Raw genomic sequence first — 21636 nt, 5'->3', positions numbered from 1 at the left:
CTCAGATGAACAGCTAAAGGAAAGATACTTGGTGGAAGACCAGGAAGCACCAATTTAAAAAGAAATAAAATACTTTCTGTACCATAAACGCCTATCCAGACACTAGGAATCTTATCACCCTTCTGGAAGATAATGCAGCAATTTGTGGAGCAATTTAGCGCTAATTGTATTGTGCTTAGTAATGGTGACCTACAGCTATCTAGAGTACTTTCTGGGCAAAAAACAAATAAAGTAAGTGGATTGCTCCCTTCCACTCACTGCAGGCAGATCAGGCGTATCTGAGCCATGTCGGGAAAAGGGCCACAGGCTTTCCATGCCAAAGGGCGGAGGGAGCCCCATCTCCCCAGGCACAGGAGAGGCGTCTTCAGGGGATTCTCAACCAGAATTCCATCAGAAGGTCAAACGTGCTTCTTTGAATTTATTTATTTATTTATTTCTAAAATTTATATGCCGCCCAATCCCAAGGGACTCAGGGCGGCGTACAAAATTAAAACAATAATCTGACAATAAAACAATAAAACAAATACATTCATACAGCGTGTCCGATCATATCCCGCCCACCCCCCCCCGGGGACATCAGCCCCAGGCCTGCCGGAACAGGAGAGTTTTAACGGCTTTCTTAAAGGCCGGCAGGGTGGGAGCAGTTCGAACCTCGGGGGGGGGGGGAAGTTGATTCCACCAGGTCGGAGCCACCACAGAAAAGGCCCTTCCCTGAGGGCCCGCCAGCCGACATTGTCTGGCTGACGGGACCTGAAGGAGGCCCAATTTATGGGACCTCACCGGTCTCTGGGAACTGTGGGGCAGTATGCGGTCCTGTAAGTAACCTGGCCCTATGCCATGAAGGGCTTTAAAGGTGATAACCAACACCCTACAGCAGCGGTCCACAACCCCTGGTCCATGGCCCAGCACCGGTCTGTGGCCTGTTGGGAACCGGGCCACAGGTGCATGTGTGAAACCCTCCCCTCTGCCCCACCGCCGGTCCACAGAGACGGAAAGATTGGGGACCGCTGCCTTACAGATCCGAGGGACAAAAACCAGCTAGAGTTGGATGTGGCGTCAAAGTAAACGGTGTTTGGATCAACAACTTAAGATATGCTGACGATACAGTTCTGCTTGCCAGTAAGCATGAAGACCTTCAGCTCCTCATCAACAGAGTCACAGAAACATCTGAAAAATACGGCTTGAAGCTTAACACCTCAAAAACCAAGATCATGGTCGTCAGCAAACAACCCATTAATTTACCACCAATAAATTCAGAAGGAATACCATAGAAAAAGTTGAAAGGATCACACACCTCGGTTCCAATTTACATGAAAGCTGGGACATGACCACTGAAGTAAAGACTAGGATAGAGAAAGCTCGAACAGCATTCTTCAAAAGGTCTTCTGCAGTCACGACAGAAGCCTAAGACTGAAAATCAGGCTTGTCAGATGCTCTATTTTTTCTATCCTGCTCTATGGAGTAGAGAGTCGGTCTCTGACAGAAGGCCACCTGAAGAGACTAGAAGCCTTTGAAATGTGGATTTACAGGTGGCTGTTATGTAGAAGCTGGGTTGACAAGATCAGAAATGAGGAGGTGAGGAAAGCCAAGGAAAATCAACAAAACAGTTGAAAAGCGAAAATTAGAATATTTCGGACATGTGAAATACTCCATTTAATCCTCCAGGGAAAGATCGAAAGCAAACGAGGTCCAGGCAGAAGAAGAACATCGTGGCTTCAAAATCCAAGGGACAGGTTTGGACAAAACTCAGCAGCACTTTTTTGTGCGGCTGCTGATAAAAACAGGATCGCCAACATATCGCCAACATCCGATAACGGACAGGGCACAAGAAGAAGAAGTTTAATTTATAAACATCAATGAGTTTAATAGGCAGAGGAAATGGGCGCTTTGAGGAAACCCCATCAGCAGCAACACCCAGAGCAGCTTATCTTTGTGGATGGGGGGGAATCTCCAGGAAGGGGGGGAAGGTGTTAAGAGGGGGCCGAGCCAGGACTCCTTGCAGTGCAGGAAGCAGCAGAGGCCCGGCCTCCCCCAGGCCCCCTAAAGCCTCATCCCACCGTTGCCCAGGGGGGACACGGTCAGCCTGGTGAGATTCTCATCACGTGGGTGAGCAGCATTAAAGCTGCTTCAGCCACAGGATGGGGGGGGGGCACTCTTAGGACAGGAGTGGGTGCAAAACTGGGCACAACCTGAAAAGACGATTTGACAAAAGTCTGGATCCTTGGGGCACCGGCAACTGGGGGCCAGATCAGGTGGTGGACGGCTGGATTTTGGTTTAGGCGCCAAGAATCAGAAATTATTTCACCCTACCATGAGTGAACAAGGGGATGAAAGATTATTATATTGTGTTTTAAGATGGTCTAATCTTAATTAGAAATCGGATGATTTGATAATGATATTCAACATTCCAACGATGAAATGACGAAACAGTAATTGCTGCAATATTGTAATGTAAACCTACAGCCACATCTGAAAAGTATCAGTATTAGAGACAGTAACAGTGAACATCTACATAGTTTAGATTGTATAGTATCTGCCCGGATTCTCCATCATTAATAGGGTATTTTATATAATAAATGCTTTCAGACTTGCAATTTACATTTCACCAAATTCACCAAAATTGCTTTGCTTGTTCCCGTTTATCTAAATCAGGGGTAGGCCACCTTGGCTCTTTTATGACTTGTGGACTTCAACTCCCAGAATTCCTGAGCCAGCTATGTTGAAGTCCACGAGTCATAAAAAAGCCAAGGTTGCCTACCCCAATCTAAATGGAAAGCGTATCCGGGATTCATCACCAGATCTGGTATATTATTTCAATATAAAATTTACTAACCTTCCCCTTCTGCTTCACTGGTTATTTTTAGTGATTACTGGGGCAAATTAAAATCAATGAAGTAACTTTTTTTTTCAAAAGACCCTGAATTTTCATGTATTGATTTTTCACTTTTTCTTAAAAATTATTTTCTAAAACCGAGAAACTGAATTTATAACATGGAGGAAAGACAATTCTATTAGCCTGACTTGAGCTTAAAGATTAACTCCGGAATTCCCAAGTCTTAAGAATTAAAAAACAAAACACATTCCCCCTGAACCGAGGCACTGTCTCCGATTCCTGCAAGCATTTTATCATTGCAGTTTTTGAAAAAGAGAGGAATATTAAACGAGTAAAGAAAAGTGCATATTACACACCTAACAACAGTAGATCAGAAGCTTCTATGACTTCATTAACCAAATTGTAACCTGTGAGAAACCAGCAGAAGGAGGGGGAGAAAATTACGCGGGAGGATTGACAACAAGGGCCACACAGACACAGCTTTCTCAGAGATGGCACACCAAGAGGGGTCGACAATGGGAAGAGTCAAAAATAAATTGCCACAAAGGGAAGGGAAGTGGGGGGGGGGTCCAATTTCCAAAATATAAGAGTGCATAGGAGGCTCTCATCTGCCGGTCCTGAATATCTGGACATCGTTTCAGCTGTTGTCTTCCATGCCACACACCCCTTCCCAGGTCCCATCTGGAGACAGACACTGTTAGGCCAAGGCTCAGTCCAGCCTCCCAGGAGAAGGACAACCAGCCCGGTGCGGGGTCAGGCCAGGGACTGACTCTCTGGCCAGGACCCAGGAGAAGCCAGGCTCATCAGGCGCAGCCTCGCAGCAAAAACCAACTCTCTAACATCTGGGCCTGTGACTAAAAGAGCCCTGGTGGCCCAAGTGATTGCAGTGCAACATTCAGGCTGACCCACTGCCCACAGCCTGCAGTTCGATCCTGACGGCGCTCGAGGTTGACTCGGCCTTGCGTTCCTTCCCAGGTCGGTAAAACGAGGACCCAGGATGCAAAACATTGTCAACTGCCCAGGGAGTGCAGTAAAGCACTACGGAGCGGTATATAGTTCTGAGTGCTACTGCCGTTGCTAAAAATGCCCATCATCTCCTCCTGGAGACTCACCTTTTCTGGAAAAAGGTGGCCTCTTCCAGGCGGGTCCCACTTCCTAAGCTGCCCAGGTCTAAAGAGGCCCGGGGGGAGGGGATCCGGGAAGTCTAGCTAGTTGCAGGGGAGAGCACAAGGCCTGGGATGCTCGCGCATGCCTTCATCCTCTTCCGGAAAATTCCAGATTCAAAGGGCTAAGACAGGGGTAGCAACCTTGGCTCTTTTATGACTCGTGGACTTCAACTCCCAGAATTCCTGAGCCAGCTCTGCTGGCTCAGGAATTCTGGGAGTTGAAGTCCACGAGTCATAAAAGGGCCAAGGTTGCCTACCCCTGGGCTAAGAAATAACAACTCCTTCCCAGCTTCTCCGGACCAACCTCCTCCCACTTCTCTCCCCTTTTGGAGAAAACAATCCCCTTACCGGGTGTGAAGAAACCGGATAAGGAGCTGAAGGTCTCGCTGATCTTGTGGAAGTCCGGCACCAGCTTGGCCAGCTCTTCGGAATCGGGAAGAGCCTTTTTAAGTTTCTCTAGGAACAGAGAAGACGGGAAAATGAGTCGGCTCCAGATTTTTAATTAAAATAAAAACAAAAATAAGGTTTTGCCTTGGTTTACTTCTTGCGTTCCGCAGAGCCTTTCAGGCAGTGCCGCTATAAAATGTGGTTGAATCTTCACCTCTCAGCCGAAGGATTGGGTCCCCCCGTTTGCAATCTCCACCCTCCAGGGCTCCCAGGACCGTCCAGTCTGAGCTCACAGGAGGCCAAAAATAAACTGGTCAGTTGTGGTCCTGATACTCCCTACACACACACACACACACAGAGAAGACCTCTACAGGGGGCAGGGAAGGACAACTCTTGCGCTTTCCCACGAGGTCACTGCTGGGGGGGCAGTGGGGGGCATCTGACCGCCCAGTCTCCAGCTGGAGAGAAGAAATCCCAAACCCCAAACCGAAGACCAGCTGAAACCTGGCAGGTTTGGAGTTCTTGAAAAAGGGGGCAGCTGAGGCCCTGAGGCCAACCGTGGAGGTCCTGCTCCTAGGAGAGAGGCTGAGAGTAGCCCCCTCTTTTATGATGAGAAAGGGGGGGGGAGGGCGAGCTTGACAAAACCTGTTTCCTAGCCACAAAGGGGAAAGGGCATGTTTTACTCATCGATTTTTGTTATACACAACCTGTTCCTTCCGTTATGTACTCAAGATGGACAACAGGGATTAATATTTATATGCTACTTATATGTAAGAGTGTAGGTCTATACATATGTTGGATAGAGCATGTTTAAATGTGTTATGTATGTGTACACTTTGAGAGCAAGCAACTGAATTTCATTTTTAAGGTGTGCCATTGTGCCCATAGTAAAAAATAACAATAAAGGCTATCTATCTATCTATCTATCTATCTGTCTGTCTGTCTGTCTGTCTGTCTGTCTGTCTGTCTGTCTGTCTGCCTGCCTGCCTGCCTACCTACCTCTATCTATCTATCTATCTATCTATCTATCTATCTATCTATCTATCTATCTATCTATCTATCTATGAATGAGTCGGCCCAACAGTGAGATGGGCGCTATACAAATTTAATAATAAATAAATAATATAAATACAACTTAACAACAGTTTATTCAGTGACCATTCAAAGTTACAATGGCACCGAAAAATGTGCCTTATGACCATTTTTCGCAATTACGACTGTTGCAGCATCTCCACGGTCATCACGTGATCGAAATCCAGATGCTGGGCAACTGGCTCGCATTTATGACAGTCGCTGTGCCCCAAGGTCACGCGATCCCCTTCTGCGACCCTCTGAAAGCAGAGTTAGTGGGGGGAAGCCAGATTCACTTAACCGTGTGACTCATTTAGCAACTGCAGTGATTCGCTTAACAACTGTGGCAAGAAAGGTCGTAAAATGGAGCAAAGCTCCCTTAACAAATGTCTTGCTTAACAACAGAAATACCGCAGTACTGTATAGCTCAGATTATCACAATTAAAACCCATGAACCCCCCCCCCCGAAAGGTGGGCTGGATGAGCAGGCACCTGGGTCCCTCTGCCCTCACTTAGGACTCTCTGTCAGGGGCGACAGGGAACACGAAGCACCTACCGAAGTCGATGTGCTCATCGATTTCCCACAGGAAGTCCGGAACAATCCATTTATATTCGCTGAGGTCAGGCAGAGAATCCTTCCACTGGTTGTAGGTCTAAAGCAAGCCAGAAAAAAGATCGTGAGGTTTTTGCACTCCTAAGAGAAAGTCTTGAAAAAGCCCTCCGGAAAACCCAGCCCTGATCAAACCGGTTCCGACGTGCGCGTAAACCCGCTGATTTAAGTTCACATCTGAATGTGTCTTCGAGGGTGGAAAACGTGGCAGCCCCACGGGGAGGCAGGACAGCATCCCAGACGTCCGGCGCCCGTCTATCAAGCCACCGCCCCTCCCTTAGACCACGCCCACAAAACAGCCCAATCGGTTTACTGAGAAATGGGTATGGCGCGGAAGACAAAACTCAGGTTTTATTCATTTGTTTCTTAAGGGGTATATATTGCCCGTCTCGCCAAGAGGTGGAGGCTTACGACCAACCAAGCAAAACCACGTTTTGGACAAAGGGCTAATACATTCGGCCGAGGATCAGGCCCCTATCCAGGTAGCCCTCGACTTACGACCGTAAAGGAGTCCAGAATTTCCATTGTAATTGACGGTGGCCCTAAGTCCAGGCGCTCCTGTGACCAGACACGGTTTTATGACTTTTTCTGCAGTGTGGCCGTTAAGTGAACGCAGGGGTCATTACGCATTGCACGCATTGTTCCCGTGGGCATTTTTTCTGCCAGGAACCAGCAAAACCCTGTTGTGAATGGCAGTCAGGAGGCCGCACGGAGGCCGCAGGGGCCCCCAGAGGCGGGCCCTGGCCAGATGCAGTCAGGTGACCCCAGGGATATGTCTATGCGGATGTGGAAACTCTGAAACCGGGTCACATGTAGCTTTGGGTGGGCCTGTCATTAATTTCAAGCGGTCGGTAACCGACCGGTTGTTAAATGAGGACTACCTGCCCTACATGAAGCCACCTCCATAGAAAGAGCTTCGTCTGTGTCCTCCAAACCTTCCAAGGTCCGGCTGGGGACTTTCGCAGCGACCTCCCCATCTGAGTCCAGCATCAGGAGGATCCATCCTTCTGGGCAGCCATTCTCCCACCTAGCTCCACCTGGCAGACTTCAAAGCTGCGTTAAATCTAATTACAGCAGCCATTCAGAACCGGGCAAATGCTTATTATAGCTGAAAGGGCCTCTCTAAGGAGCTCAGGACATGCCAGGCTTAACTTATCTTTAACGAGATGAAATGTAACAGACACAGCGGCAAAGTTCATTATTTAGAAAATCAAATACACAGGAATACGTTAGAGCAGTGGTTCTCAACCTTTCTAATGCCGCAACCCCATAATACAGTTCCCCATGTTGTCATGACCCCCAACCACTTATACATCACCAGGTGCCAGGGGCATGGCCAAAGAAAAGGGGGAAAAAATGACGGACAGCCTTGTTTGGCGACCCCTGTGAAATGGTCGTTCGACCCGAAATAGGATCCCGACCCACAGGTTGAGAACCACTGCGTTAGAGGGTATCCAACTTAGTAATGCCATTTGGAAACACAGACACTCCTGGTTTAGCAACTACCTCGCTCTGCGGCCATTCACAAACACAATGGTAATAACAAAATTATTTCCCAACCGATGCTTAACAATTAAGCCCTGTGAGCACAGATTAAAGGACCTGGATGTGTTTAGCTCTGAGAACAGAAGACTGGGGGGGGGAAGGAGGGGGGCAGAATATGATAATATTCACACAGACTCATACAGAAGTCAGAACAAGGAATCGTGGGATTGGAATGGACCCTACAGATAATCTAATATTGCACGTTATTTTAGGAAAAAACGAACAATTATTTAAAAATGCCACCAAGGAAGACAAACTTTTGCTGGAGCTTGCAATAACAATAACAATAATAAAGTTGGAAGGGACCTTGGAGGTCATCTAGTCCAACCCCCTGCTCAGGCAGAAAGCCCTATACCATTTCGGACAAATGGCTATCCAGTCTCTTCTTAAAAACTTTCAGTGTTGGAGCATTCACCGCTTCTGGAGGCAGGTTGTTCGAACCAGTTGCCAAGCGTCTGAATTTTGATCACGCAACCAAGGGGATGCTGCAACGGTCATTAAGTGTAAGTCACCTTTTTCAGTGCCGTTGTAACTTTGAATGGTCCCTAAACGAAGTGCCGTAAAGTCGAGGACTATCTGTATCGAATCAATGTTACTTGTTAGGGAAGGAAATCTATTCCTGGAGAGAAAGGTTTAATTCTTAGAATCCTTTTGTTTCTAAAAGATAAAGCCTAACACCTACCTTACAAACAGGTCTAAATGTCCTACTGAATTAGGTAACCATTTGTGGATGCTCTACCTCAGGGGTCTTCAAACTTGGCCCTTGGATGACTTGTGGACTTCAGCTCCAAGAATTCCTCAGCCGGGCACGCGTGAGGAATTCTGGGAGCTGAAGTCCACAAGTCATCCAAGGGCCAAGTCTGAAGACCGCTGAACTAGATCAATGGTCCCTGGAAAGTGTCTTTGGCTGTCCGTGGGAATGAAGGACACTCAAAAAAATAATTTAAAAAAATGGCCACTGAAAGGGAATCTCTGGATGACCTTTCTACTGCTCTTATGCCCTAATCCAGGGGGTTTCCCAGCTGTTTTTTTTAATTTTCATTTCTGTCTTTTTTTTTTTAATTTTTGAATTGTGTTAGCCCAGGGGTCTTCAAACTTGGCCCTTTTATGATTCGTGGACTTCAGCTCCCAGAATTCCTCAGCCAGCATCCACAAGTCATGAAGGGGCCATAGTTCCCCCATGCTGGCTCAGGAATTCTGGGAGTTGAAGTCCACAAGTCATCCAAGGGCCACGTTTGAAGACCCCTGCTCTACCTCCATGTTCTATGATCTGAAAGGATACCTGGACCGCCTGCATGTCAACCACAAGCCGCCCTCAAGGACAGAGTGCCGGTACCTTCTGGGCCGTGTAGCCGCCGCCCACCGCAGAGCCCAGCACGATGTAGCGCAGCCGCAGCAGCCTGGACGCCACCCGAGCAAGCCAAAAGTTCCTGGAGGGCTGGAGGCCGTACTTTACAAACAGCCTGGAGCTGCGCAAGGGAAGGCGACTGAGGGCGGAGTAATGCTGTGCCGAGGTCCTTAACCGAAGTCGTGGTAATTTGGAAGCAGGATAGCAGGAATGATGTGTTTTTCGTGAAATAAGATGCAGTTTCTGCAGCGGCAGCTTCCCTCTCGCTCTGTAGGTGCCATTGGCCAAATTCTGACAGGCAGCGCTAAAGGGGAGGAAACGCAGATCCTGGATTATTCATGCATGGTTCTTAATTTTCTCTGAGTCTTGAATGCAAGCAAAATCACAGGTCAACAAGATTTCACGCTAAGTTTCTACATTTACCCCCACACCATCATCGGCTACTTTCCTAGACGCAGTGGGCCACCTTGAGGAGGGGATCTGGGGGTGCACTTTGAAGCTGGTTCAAAAAAAAATGCTGCAAGCAACATATGAAGAGTCACGGAGAGACTTCCATTTGAAAAGCCCCAGGTCTGTGTTGCAACCTGTGCTGCCTGTTTGGGAGCACAAAATTCATGGTCAGAGGTCTCATAAAACCATCCTACATAAAGACGGTGGCCACCACCAGAACAGTAGCTTCTGTGCAAAAAGCACCACTCCTAAATAAATGGTGAATAAAAACCACACGGTTTCGTAATGATTCAACCTTTAGGCCCTTTAGGCCTTCCACAACCTGGAGCCCCCTGGGTCTGTGGAGATTTTCAATCATCCACATCATGACTGTTGCAAAAGAAGTCCAGTTGCCTTTTGAAAAGCACCTTTGGGATGGAGCCCTCTGAAACTTCTCAGTGGAGATGTAGCCTAACAAACCTCAAAGGTCACACAAGGGAATCAGGAACACGGCACGCTACATTTCCCAAATGCTCAGCGCTGTAAGACAGCTGCGCAGAGACAATGAAATAACTTCTTATTCTCATGTTTATAAACGGACTGTAGGTTTACAGTGTTGCCTATACAAAGTAGAGTTACACATTCAAGGCAACCTTTGGACAACCCCTCTTTTTGGCCTTCAAAATGGTGGTGAAGATCTTGGGCTAGGCTAGAAAGGAAAGGTAAGAGTATGAAAAGTTTAGCGTGCAGTGCTGAGGTTGGGATTATAGGGGGCTGTTATTGCTACCAGTAGTAATATTGATTCAATTTAACATAGCCACCCACTCTTCTGGATTTGGTCAGTTTTACTTATTTTGTTTTTATTGGACAGAGTTGTCTTGCATAAGATTGCCTATTAAGTCTCTAAATAATTAATCCAAAGGGGAGGATAGTGGCATCTTAATGGGGGATGCAATAAATCTACTTTATTTCATTGCAAAGTCCAGAGGCTCCAACATTAGGAGTGCTAGTCTTAACTCCCGGATGTCTCGGTTTCCAGCCCGGTGCCTTAACCACAACGTCACACCGTCTCTCTCTACGTTTACCATTGGATCGGTATCCTTTCAAAGGGAGAGGCTTCTATTCTCCTGGTCTATGGAGATTCTCCATCCTCCAGGCCCTGGTTGCCCCAAAGATGCTTTTTCCAAAAGGCAACTGGACTTTTTCCCCTTGAAAACATTCTGCTTGTCATGCAAGAAGCTTCTCCAGTTCGGGATGAGAAGAGAAAGATTTTCAAGGAAAAGCGCAAGTCCCTTTTGGAAGAAGCAGCTCTGGGACAACCAGGGCCTGGAGCATCTCCACAGACAAGGTGAACAGAAGCATCTCCTTGAAGGGAGACCGAACCAATGTTTATATAGCTCCATCCTCCAGGTCCCGCTTGTCCTAAAGCTGCTTTTCCCATCCTGAACTGAAAAAGCTTCTTGCTTGAGAAGCAAAACGTTTTCAAGGAGGGGAAAAAAGCCCCTCCCACCCTCCAGAGCTGCTTTTTCAAAAAGGCAACTAGACTCTCTTTGTTGTTGTTCTTTTTTTCTCCCCTTGAAAACGTTTCTCTTCCCATCCGAGGAGCTTCCCCCGTTCTGGGGGAGGCCTTTCGGAGAAAGCACCTTCGGGGCGTCTATTATTCAACCTGGCATCCCGAAGACATCGCCACGATCCTCCACGGGATGCGGGGGATGCGGGAGGGGGAAGGACCGGTCGGCTCGCGGAGTCCTCCCCCGTCCTGTCCGCCTGGGCTGGGCCTTCATGCGCCACCGGTCCTCCGCCGGGCCCCGGGGAAGAGGCGGGCGGGGCGGGGCGCTGGGCAGGGCCGCGGGAGGGGATGGGGGGAGCTTCGGAGAGGCCGCCACCTGCCTGCCGGCCACGGGAGCCCCGGCCTCGACTTCTCCAGGCGGAAGGATCACTCCGGGCCGGGCAGCCTCGGGAGGCGCCTCGGCTTGAGCCCCCGCTCCGGGCCGAGCGGAGCAAGGCGGCACGGCCGGCCAGAGGAGCCGCTCTCGGGAGCGACGACGCGGATCCCGCTTCCCGCCCGAATCGCCCTTCCCCGCCTCGGCCCTCCTTCCGCTCAACTCCGGTGGGAGCTGGCAATCGCGGGCCCGGGTCTTGGCCCCGCACTAACCAGGCCGCCGCCGCCGCCGCCGAGCAGGCCCGCCACATCCTGAGCCGCCCGGCCCGGCCGGTCCTTCCCCGCCGCCGCCGCCGCCTTGCCCTTCAGTCGCTTCCGCTTCCGGGCTATCCGCCAAAGCGCTGCGCCTGCGCGCCAGGTCCCGGGCTGGAACGCGATTGGGCGGACGGGCCGTGCTGTAGACTCATGAAAGTGTAGAAGGGACGCGCCAAGCCGCTCCAGCTCGGCCTCGGGTCCCGTAGCCTTCGGCGGCTGCCCGAAAAGCCCCGGCGCTGGAGCCGCGCTCCTCTGCCCGGACGGAGACGGGCATGCGGGTCTCCGAAGGACCTTCCTCGGGGCCCCCGCCAGGCCCGAGCACGGGCAGTCCCGAATCCGCAGATTGGCCTGGCTCAGGAGCTCTGACATCGGTGGACTCCAACTCCCAGAATCCCCCAACCGGCACACGTGGACTCCAGGCTCCCGGAAGCCCTTAGCTGATGTGCAGGGACTCCAACTCCCAGAATCCCCTGCCAGCCCACATCATCCCCAGTTCCCAGCTCCTGACAGCTGGTGTTCAGGGACTCCGACTCTCAGAATGCCAGCCAGCCTGCTGCTTTTACCCAGTCCCTGGTCCCAAAGAACTCAATTCAGCCACTCAGAACGTGAGACTGGGAAGGCCGGGCTGCCTCCCTCTGCCTCCGAGACCCCCACTGCCTCCGTCCAGAGGTCCGAGCGCCCACTGCACCGCCGAAGGGCAGGAGGGCGCTGGAGGTGCTTTCTCTGCCAGCCCCACAGAGGGAGGTCTCCGAGACACCCTGTCTGTTTGTGTGTGTATGTGTGTGGTTGTGAACCTGCGTCACAATCTCCCTCTGGCCTGATAATAGTTAATAGTTGGTCCGAACATTGTTCCGGTCTGCCCCCTTCAGTACTTGTACTGAAAATTAACAGAATAGCAGAGCTGGAAGGGACCTTGGAGGTTTTCTAGTCCAGGGCTTTTCAACCAGTGGTACAGGTACCACCTGTAGTCCATTGGCACCTGGCAGGTGGTACGCGACCATCCTAGAAAAGGGGTAGTGGGGGAGGGGAATGAGCTGAACCGGTGGCAGCACCGTACAAGCCTGAGCGAGAGACGGCTGGAGCTGCAGGGCTGTCAGGGCTCAGCAGAAGCACCAGGATTAGTGCCAGGCTCCAGCTGGAGCTCGGCGCTGATCCTGGTGCTTCTGCTGAGCCCAGAAGAAGCACCAATCAGCTTGAATGTTGCAGCATCTTCAGGGTCTTGTGATGCTTGGCAACTGATTCATATTTATGACGGTCACAGTGTCCCAGGGTCATGTGAAGTGATCAAAACCTGCTGCAACCACCCAGCAGATGCGGGGGGGGGGGGAATAAAAACCAAACACCCCCCCATGCCACCCCCGCTGCCAATCCTCAACAAAAATGCTCACAACAATGAAAACCTCGAACAGGAGGAAGAGTGCCGCCGGGCGGGCAGGCAAGTGTCTTCCTCGGCACTTTTTTCAGTGCCATTGTAACTTCGAACAGTCACTAAGTGAACTTTTGTAAGTTCGAGGACTACCTGTATTTTATCACTTTTTTCCTTTTTTTTTTTGCTAGGTGACTGGTGGTACTTGGATATTGCCATATCCTAAAAGTGGTACAATGGGTGAAAAGGTTGAAAAGCCCTGTTCTAGTCCAACCCCCTGCTCAGGCAGGAGACCCTATATGCCAAATCAGACTGTCCAATATCCTTAAAACCCTCCACTGATAGTGCACCCACAACTTCGATAGGCCAGCCCTTTTGCTTGTTCCTTGCTTCTCCGCAGGGAAATCCAGTTGCTGTGCGGTTGTTTCCTCCCTCCAGGAAGGGAGGACCTCCTGGGGGCAGCAGATGCCAAAGGGAGCTTTCTTCCGACTTCCTTCTCCTTGTAAAAGGAGACAGTTTGTTCCAGTAGATCTTTGGGTGGTTGGGACACCGGTGCTTATTTTATCTCGGTTCTGTGGCTCATGCGGTTTATTTCTTCCTTTCTTCGGTGGGGTGGGCCACCTGAACTCCGAGCGATCAGAATGGCACCCACAAATAGTAAACAATCCCCTCCCCCTCAATATTGGTAATTTTGCATATCACTGGGATTGGGATTACACCCCTGTGGAAGCATCTGCTGTCCACCCTAGTTTCCTGCTCTCCAGGAGACCCAGGATCTGGACTTTCATCTGTCTACGAAGTGCCCCTCCTTTAAGGAGAGCCTCCAGTGCTAGTTGCAGGCACAGGAGGCCCCGTCCTTGGCTGGCTCCCTCTTCCTAAGGAGGTGGAAGAGGGAAGGGTTGTTTTTTTTTTGCAGAGTTTTAGGAGTGTCTGTTAAAATGAATGTTTAAACGTTCAAAGGAGAGGCTCCATTAAAAAGACCAGGGAGAAAGGGCACATAGTTTGGGCAGCGCAGCTGTCAGCGGTGGCCTGACTCCCTTGGGTGGCAGGCAGAGAGCCTGTGTTGCGGACGGCTGGGTCCCCCCTTCCCTCCACCTGCCTGACTAGAGAGACCCCAGATCAGTTGAGCATCCCCGCAGAACCAGCTGAGAGGGACTCTTGTAAAGCATTGTCTGCTGCTTCTGCCCTGTTCTTGGGGAAAGAGGCTTCTGGTTACAGCAACTCCAGCTTTCTGGGGACGTTCCTGTGGTGTCTAAGAAGCCCAGCTAAGTTTGTGGTGGAATTTCTCTTAAGAAAGGGCCCAGGAAATTCCAAAGAGCCAGAAAACAAAGAATAGAACAGAAGGGAAGGGACCCTTGGAGGTCTTCTAGAAGCTGAAAGGGACCTTGGAGGTCTTCTAATCCAGCCCCCTGCTCATGCAGGAGAACCTATACCATCTCAGACAAGTGATTGTCCAGTCTCTTCTTAAAAACCTCCAATGATAGAGCACCTGCAGCTTCTGGAGGCAAGCTGTTCCACTGGTTAATTGTCTTCACTGTTAGGAACTTTCTCCTTAATTCCAGGTTGCCTCTCTCCTTGGTCAGTTTCCAACCATTGTTTTTTGTCCTGCCTTCAGGTGCTTTGGAGAATAATTTGATCCCCTGTTCTTTGTGGCAGCCTCTCAAATACTGGAATATTGCTATCATATCACCCGTTTCTTTTTTTCTTTAGACTAGCCAAACCCAAGTCCTGCAGCCATTCTTCGTATGTTTTAGTCTCCAGGCCTTTGATTATCTTAGTTGCTGTTCCCTGAACTTTTTCCAAGGTCTTAACATCTTTTTTGTAGTATGGTGGCCAAAATTGGTTGCGGTATTCCAGGTGTGGCCTCACTAGGGTTTTATAAAGCGGTACTAATACCTTGCGTGATCTTGATTCTATGTCTTTGTTTATTTAAACCAGGACTGTATTAGCTTTTTTCGGCTGCTGCTGCACACTGCTGATTCATAGTCAAGTGATAGTCTACTAGGACTCTAAGGTCCCTCTCAGTTACTGTTTTTGAGCCAGATGTCACCTAATCTGTACTTACACCCTTGGTTTTTTCTGCCTAAATGTAAAACTTTGCTGTTCTCCACATTAAACATCATTTTGGTGGATAGGACCCATTGTTCAAGTTTGTCAAAATCTTTTTGGATGCTGAGCTTGTCTTCTGGGGTGTTGGCTGTTCCTGCCAGTTTAGTGTAATCTGCAAATTTGATGAGTTCCCCTTCTATTCCCTCATCTAAGTCATTAATGAAGATATTGAAGAATATGGGCCTAAGACAGAACCTTGGGGTACCCCACTGCTTACTTTCCTCCATGTAGTAGTGCCATTGAGGACTACTCTCTGAGTACGGTTTGTCAGCCAGGTGCTGATATTGTCTATTCCATCTTTTTCTAGCTTACCAAGCAATAGTCTACTTTGTCGAATGCCTTACTGATATCTAGGTATACTATGTCCACAGCATTTTGCTGGTCTCCTAGTCACTTTGTCGAAGAATGAAATAAGAATGGCCCAGAAGAACTTTATTTTGCCCTGTATGGGCTCTGTCCATGGTTCCTACTTTAAGGATTAGCTTGTCTGCCCTGCAGGGTTTCCTCTGCCCATTCAGGGTGCAAGAAGCAGAAGACCAAGGGGTTTGGGGGGGGGAGCCCTCAAGAGCATGAAAAGGGAAGGAAGCACCTCCAGGCCTCTGATCCAGGCGGCTTCTCTCCCACAAGCGGTGGTGGCACTCGCACAATACCTGCCTTTGTCAGGAGTCGCCCCCTGCAAATACATCTCCTGCAGGCAGCCCCCTCCCTTTGCCTGGCCTGGAGCCTGCCTGGGCAGGTGGAACTCTGGAGTGGCCCCATCAGGAGGGAGCCCGGTCTCTTCAGCGCTGGAGGAAGGAGGGCGAGGGAAGGTGTTTTCACCTGGAGCTCCAGGGAGGAGCCATCCTTCAGCAGCAGCAGCAGGAGCCCGGCAGGAGGAAGGTGTGGCCCTGCAGGTCAGCCTGGTATATAAGCGGCCCCATCCCTGGTGCCCCAGGAAGGGCAGTTGCGCTAGCAGTTGCACTAGCAGGCTTGGAGGGCTGCCCATGGAGGAGAAGCATGGAGGGAGCCACAGGGCCCTCCTCAACAAGGGAGAGGAGGCTGAAATGGTGAGTCTGCCCCCCCCATTGCTGGGTCTTCCCCACCGTCGCCCTGGAGGCAGCCTCTTGCTCCGGGGAAAAGCGTCCCTGCAGGGCTGGCCCCAAGGCTCCGGCAACGGGGCAGAGAGGACGGGCTGGCCGAAGGGGGTGAAAGCCTCTCCAAGGCAACCGGCCCTTGTGCTGGGAGCTCGCACCTGCCCTCTATGCTACGAAGCCCTCCTCGGCGGAACTTGGCAGTCACCGACTCTTCCTGGGAGGGGGCCTCGCTGGAAAGGGCGCAGACCCCCCAACCAGCAGAGCAAAAAAAAAAGGGGGGGGGTCTTCTTCACGGGCTTTATTGCACAAAGGATTATAGTTGCGTGGCCGCCAATGGGACGTTCCTCGCCAGCTGCGCTCAAGACGTCGCCCGGAGCTAAGAGTGGCCTGAAGGCGCAACGCCCCCCCCCAAATAAGTACTGTGTGGGGGGGCCCGTGTCTCGTTTTCCCCGCTTTGCTGGCTGAGCTGTAACCAGACCCGGGCTGAAGCCCGGGAGCCCGCGCGGCCACGGCTGCTATTCCGAAGCGCTGCCGAAGCGCTGGCTCTGCCCGCTGCCCGCCGGCCTCCTCGCTCGAGCGGGGAGGCTGCCAGCTCCGCTGCCCCTGCCGGGTCTTCGGCGGGGGGGGGTTGGGGGATGCCCCCCCCCGTTCCCCTTCGCCAGTCCGCGCTCCGAGGCGCTTTCTGCCTCCCCGCAGCTGCTCCCCATCCCGCCCGCAGCCTTCCTCTCTGCTCCGCTCCCCCCGGATTAAACTCTCCCTCCAGGGCCCCCCCTTCCCCCGGGCGAGCAGCGTTCCTCTTCTGTAACTGGAGCCCCGGGAGGGTCTGGAGCTCCGCGGGGCATGTGGGGGGGGGGGCTTCGGACAGCGGGGCCCGCCCTGCCCGGCGCCTGTGCAGGTGGTGGTGGGGGGCTTCCTCCGGCCTCGTCTGCCCGGGGCCCCCCTGCGGGAGCGGTGGCCAAGGGTCGGACGGCGTCCTTCGGAAACCCCGAGCCCAGCCCGGCTTCCCCGGACCTGGCTGCGCTCCTCCCCCGGCCTCCGTCTCCTCTGCCGGAGCCGAGCGAGGGAAGCGGCGTCCCGAAGCCCGGCTCCAGCGTCTCGTCGCCTCGCCTTCTTTCCGCCTGCGAGGCAGACCGGCCGAGAGGCAGCCCGCCCCGCAGCTCTCTGGAAGCGGCGCACGGGCTCTTTCGGGCCCCCGGGCACCGCAGGCGGAAGGCGGCTCTCCCTGGCATTTTTTCTGGAGGGGCGGAGGTGGCAAAGCCCCCCCCCCGCCTCTACATACTCCGTAGGAGATGTACCTTTTCAAAGTGATGCACTTCACTTTCATTTTCAGCACTTGGCAAGGCCGAGGAACCCAGAGCGTAACATTAAATTGTATGTTAAATTAACATATAATAAATGTCAAAATTAATTTGATTAATATATAATAGATAAGGTTCATTAAGGTTAATCGAAACTAATTTAATTGACCTTCTATGTAGCCCATCTTGCTGCCCGTGACTGTGGGCAGCTTACAACCTCTGTATGAGCGGAGGGGCGTGTGTGGGTGTGAAGCCTGGAGGGAGGGGGTCTGCAGGGTGGGATCAAAGGACAGCTGCCACTACGTGTGACTGACGCGTGTTAAGCGTTGTCCGTTCCCTGCGGACTCGCCTGCTCGAGAGTCATTTTCTCAGCGCTGAAATTTGGACTCTGTGCCCAGACCGGAAGGCTCTGCTGCCCCCTTCTGGCCCTTCCCTCTTTGACACTCTCTGCGTCACAGCCCTCCCCTCCCTCGGCTTTCCTCCCCGGATGGAATGGGTCAACTCACCCGGGACAACTCTTAGCCGTTCGGTTTAATTATTTAAAATAATTTTAAAATTACAGTATTTTAATTTTTGTCGTCCAGGTTTCATTTTGCCTTTCCTTTCTCATCCTTTCTTTGATGATTCTATCCCACCGTTCCTTCGATATTAGATGACTTGGTTGCGTCAAGTTGGCCGTGGCCAGTTGGCAGTACATAGCAGCCGAGCAGGAGAAAGTTGCAGGCAGGTGGGTCAGTAGCAGCCCAGGGGGAGAGTAGAATTAGGATTAAGATTTAGAATTAGAATTACAGAGTTGGAAGGGACCTTGTGGGTCATCTAGTCCAACCCTCTCCATATGTTGAGGCCACTTGGGGTCAGTCACCCAGGAGCCCATTGAAGGGCTGGGCAAGGGGTCCCAGGCTGCCATCAGGATGGGGGGGGCTCCTCAGCTCCTCCTCCTCGGCCCCTCCCAGGCCCTGGAACATCCCCCTTCCAAGCAGGGCTTTGCTCTGGCTCACCCATTCTTCCTGAGGGGCCTGTTTCTCAGCTAAGCCAGGGTGCTGAGCCTTTGCTGCCGAGGGGCTTCGGCTTCTTCCTTTGAGGCAGAGATGGGGGCAGGGACCATCCCAAGACCCGCTGGGACATCCCCTGCAGGCCCCGGACCCACAAGGTCCCACTCAAGAATCCTTGGATCCAGCTGCTCCCCATGGATGTCTTAATAGGGGCGCCTAGCCTCAGCCTCCACCAGAGGCCCAGCCTTGGATCACTTCCGCAATTTTAGGGGGACGCATCCCCGGATGTGAGAGAAGAGTTTCTCCCAAACAAACCAGGAAATGGCTTCCTCTCTCTCTTGGCCAGGCCCCACGGATTCAGAGGAGAAAAAAGAGGGACGGGGGGGGGCGCAGGAAGGAGCCGGGGCTGGAGACGAGGGAGGCCAGCCTGCAGGAGCCGATGGTGGCAGAAGGCGGCAGTTCTTGCCTGGCAAAACCGCAGACCGGATCTGTTCCCTTCTGCCACCCTCGGCCCGGTGTCACTTGGCAGCTGGAGACAGGTGCCGGCCCTGCATGTCCGAGGCTGTGCTGGTAATTTTGGCCGGGCGTTCTTCAGGGACGCTTGGCAGAAAACAGACTCACGACAATCCCAAGCAGAATAAAAAGAAGGCAATTAAAGGAAACGCAGGACGGGCAATTACAGCGTAGATTAAAGCAATTAAACCCCAGAGTTCAAAAACCGGGGAGAGATCCAGGAAGGAAGCCCCACCCTGAAGAACCGGTCACTGCCTGCCTTGCCTCAGCCGGGAGGGACCTTCCCCGTCTGCCAGGACGGGACCGAGTGGCGCTGGGTGCCAGATTCCTTGCACGCAGCTCTCCCTGGCTCCTCGGAGCTGCCCTGCATCCCTTCGGCAATATTGGACTTCAGTTCCCATAATCCTAGGCCAGTAGCACCGACGGTTGCACAGGAGGGAGAGGCTGGCCGATGATCCGCAGCTTTTCCGGGATGATGAGGAGGCAGGGAGTCCTCGACTTACAGCAGTTTGTTTAGTGACCGAAGTTGCAACAGCGTTGAAAAAAGTGACGTGTCCGTTTTTCACACTTACGACCGTCACAACATCTCCATGGTCACGTGATCACAACTCAGAGGCTTGGCAACTGGCTCATAGTTAGGACGGTCGCTGTGTCCCGGGGGGGTGTGTCGTGTGATCCCCTTTTGCAACCTTCCAACAAGCAAAGTCAGTGGGGAAACCAGACTCACTTAACAACTGCAGTGATTCACTTAACAACCGTGGCAAAACTCACTTAACAACTGTCTTGCTTGGCGACATAAATCTGAGGCTCAATCGTTGTCGTAAGTTGAGGACTGCCTATAAAGGCAGGAGGCCTCTCACCCGCTGCTTTGCTCAAAGCCTCCCCCTCCCCAACCGGGACAAAAGTGGCCGCTTTGAGGGAGCCCAGGAACAGGGCTGGCATTGGGCCCCTGGGCATGCAGAACAGCCCCGAAACGAACCTCAGGGAGTCCTCTGGACCCCAAAGCGCCCGGTTCGCCCTCCTTCCTCCCTCCTCTGCCCTCCAGGAACCCGGCTGCCCAGAGTAATTGCCCCACAGCAGAGCTTGCTTTATTTCAGAGGCCTCCTGCCGGCGGCTTAGAGGCCGGCCAAGGAATTTGGCCAGATGCAGGTCAGGAAAGAGGCTGAAGTGGACTAGGAGGGCTCCACCAGCTGACCTGGGAGGCCTCTGGAGAAGGTAACCCATCCACACAAGCAGCCTGAGCCCAAACTCGCTTTCTTCACCCAAAAATCTACTTGCTCCTCGCCTCTCTGGACATGGCCTGACTGGATTTCCAGAGAGGTAGTCCTGCTCCTCTCTCGGGTGGCAAATCGGCAGGAGCTGCAGCTGAAAAGGGAGCAAATGGGTTTCTACAGAAGCTGCTCTGGATCACCGTCTCCTCCATCCAGCAGACCTCACGGTCTTCTTCGCTCATAAATACTTCCTTGATTGATAGGGACAGCCCTCCTCCTCCTCCTCCTCCTCCTCCTCCTCCTCCTCCTCCTCCTCCTCCTCCTCTTCCTCCTCCTCCTTTCCAGCACTGATGATGTTACCTTGCTGGGTCATGAAACATCTGCAAGAAAACAATGGAAGTTCAGAGAGGGCCAAGGACCCCATACTCCTCCCCCCTCCATTCTCCTCTTCCTCCCCTTCCCTCCTCCTCCTCCTCTTCCTCCTCCCCCCTCCATTCTCCTCCTCCTCCCCTTCCGTCCTCCTCCTCCTCCTCCTCTTCCTCCTCTCCTTCCCCCTCCTCCTCCTCGTCCTCCTCCCGTGATGCTTGACAAATGCCTCTCGGGCAGCTCCAGAGCCAGACCTTCTTCCCTTCTGGGTAGCAACAGGACCTTCTGAGTCTCTGGCAGCAGTTTCCATCTGACTCAAGGATGCCAACGTGGGATCTGGGATCTACCCTGTGTCATTCCCAGCAGTGATACCTTGAAGTTGCGGGGGGGGGGGAATCCCAGGAGGATGAAACGTCGTCTTGCCATGATCTTCTTGCTCTTTTGAGCTCCGGGGTCCCACAGCATCCATTCAAGATGTCTGTGAAATCCACGTGAACATTCTTCATTTTTTTACAGAGTGTCTTGGAAAGTTTCCTCTTTCAGGATAAAATCCAAAATTCACACAGTATGCAAGGTTCAGTGACTTCCCAGATGTATTTTATGCAGCTGGGAAATCTGTTCGTTGAATATAGGGACACGTGAAGATTCAATTAAACTGATTTATTGCTAAAAGCCTACGCAGAGGAATCTTCTCAACTAATGGCCAGCACTGGTTAGAGATAGACAAGAGTCGATGGAATTCAAGGGAAGTTGGACTTTGTTTCCTTGTGGCTACATAAAGATGCTAGGCTGATTCCTCTGTTGACTCCGCCCCGGGTTCTGCCATCTGTTCTCCTACAGGTTGATTATTTTGAAGAGAGATGAGTTTTTACAAAGACTGGACCTTCACGCAGACTGAGTGGGGAGGGCTCTCTTCACGGCAATCTCTTTCCTTCCAGGAGATGTTTGGCTACAAGACCCACGGCTTCCGGAGGGCCCTGTGCCTGGCTGGCTACATCCTGTCCTGCGGAGGCCTCCTGCTTCTCTTCCACTGGAAACCCGAGTGGGACGTCTGGGCCAACTGCCAGCCCTGCAGCTTGGAAGAGGCCGACGTGGTGCTGCTCAGAACCACAGTAGGTCCCT

The 21636-nt window shown here is 52.0% G+C and overlaps 2 protein-coding genes across 6 annotated transcripts in view; one reads left to right on the top strand and one right to left on the bottom strand.

The window, feature by feature from the left end:
* OPA1 (OPA1 mitochondrial dynamin like GTPase) overlaps positions 1-11673 on the bottom strand; it is a 61040-nt gene extending 49367 nt beyond the window's left edge. For all 4 annotated transcript variants that reach the window (XM_039341514.1, XM_039341513.1, XM_039341515.1 and 1 more), the window contains exons 1-4: positions 11545-11673; positions 8949-9264; positions 6014-6110; positions 4348-4455 (exon numbers count right to left, since the gene is read on the bottom strand). In XM_039341514.1, the coding sequence (XP_039197448.1) occupies positions 4348-4455; positions 6014-6110; positions 8949-9264; positions 11545-11582 (559 nt within the window). In that variant the 5' untranslated portion in view covers positions 11583-11673. The remainder of the gene's footprint in view (positions 1-4347; positions 4456-6013; positions 6111-8948; positions 9265-11544) is intronic.
* Positions 11674-15933: 4260 nt separating this feature from the next.
* LOC120307155 (probable cation-transporting ATPase 13A4) overlaps positions 15934-21636 on the top strand; it is a 33249-nt gene continuing 27546 nt past the window's right edge. The window contains exons 1-2 of one of the 2 annotated variants that reach the window (XM_039341512.1): positions 15934-16107; positions 21453-21626. In XM_039341512.1, the coding sequence (XP_039197446.1) occupies positions 16045-16107; positions 21453-21626 (237 nt within the window). In that variant the 5' untranslated portion in view covers positions 15934-16044. Of the gene's footprint in view, positions 16108-21222; positions 21627-21636 lie in introns of those variants that run through there. The other variant, XM_039341511.1, reaches the window with a different exon arrangement.

This window comes from Crotalus tigris, unplaced genomic scaffold, assembly GCF_016545835.1.
Source record: "Crotalus tigris isolate CLP2741 ecotype Arizona unplaced genomic scaffold, ASM1654583v1 scf7180000017765.3138416, whole genome shotgun sequence".
Lineage (NCBI taxonomy): Eukaryota > Metazoa > Chordata > Lepidosauria > Squamata > Viperidae > Crotalus > Crotalus tigris.
Note: the sequence above shows the minus strand (reverse complement) of the source record. Positions and strands in the feature narration are given on the sequence as shown.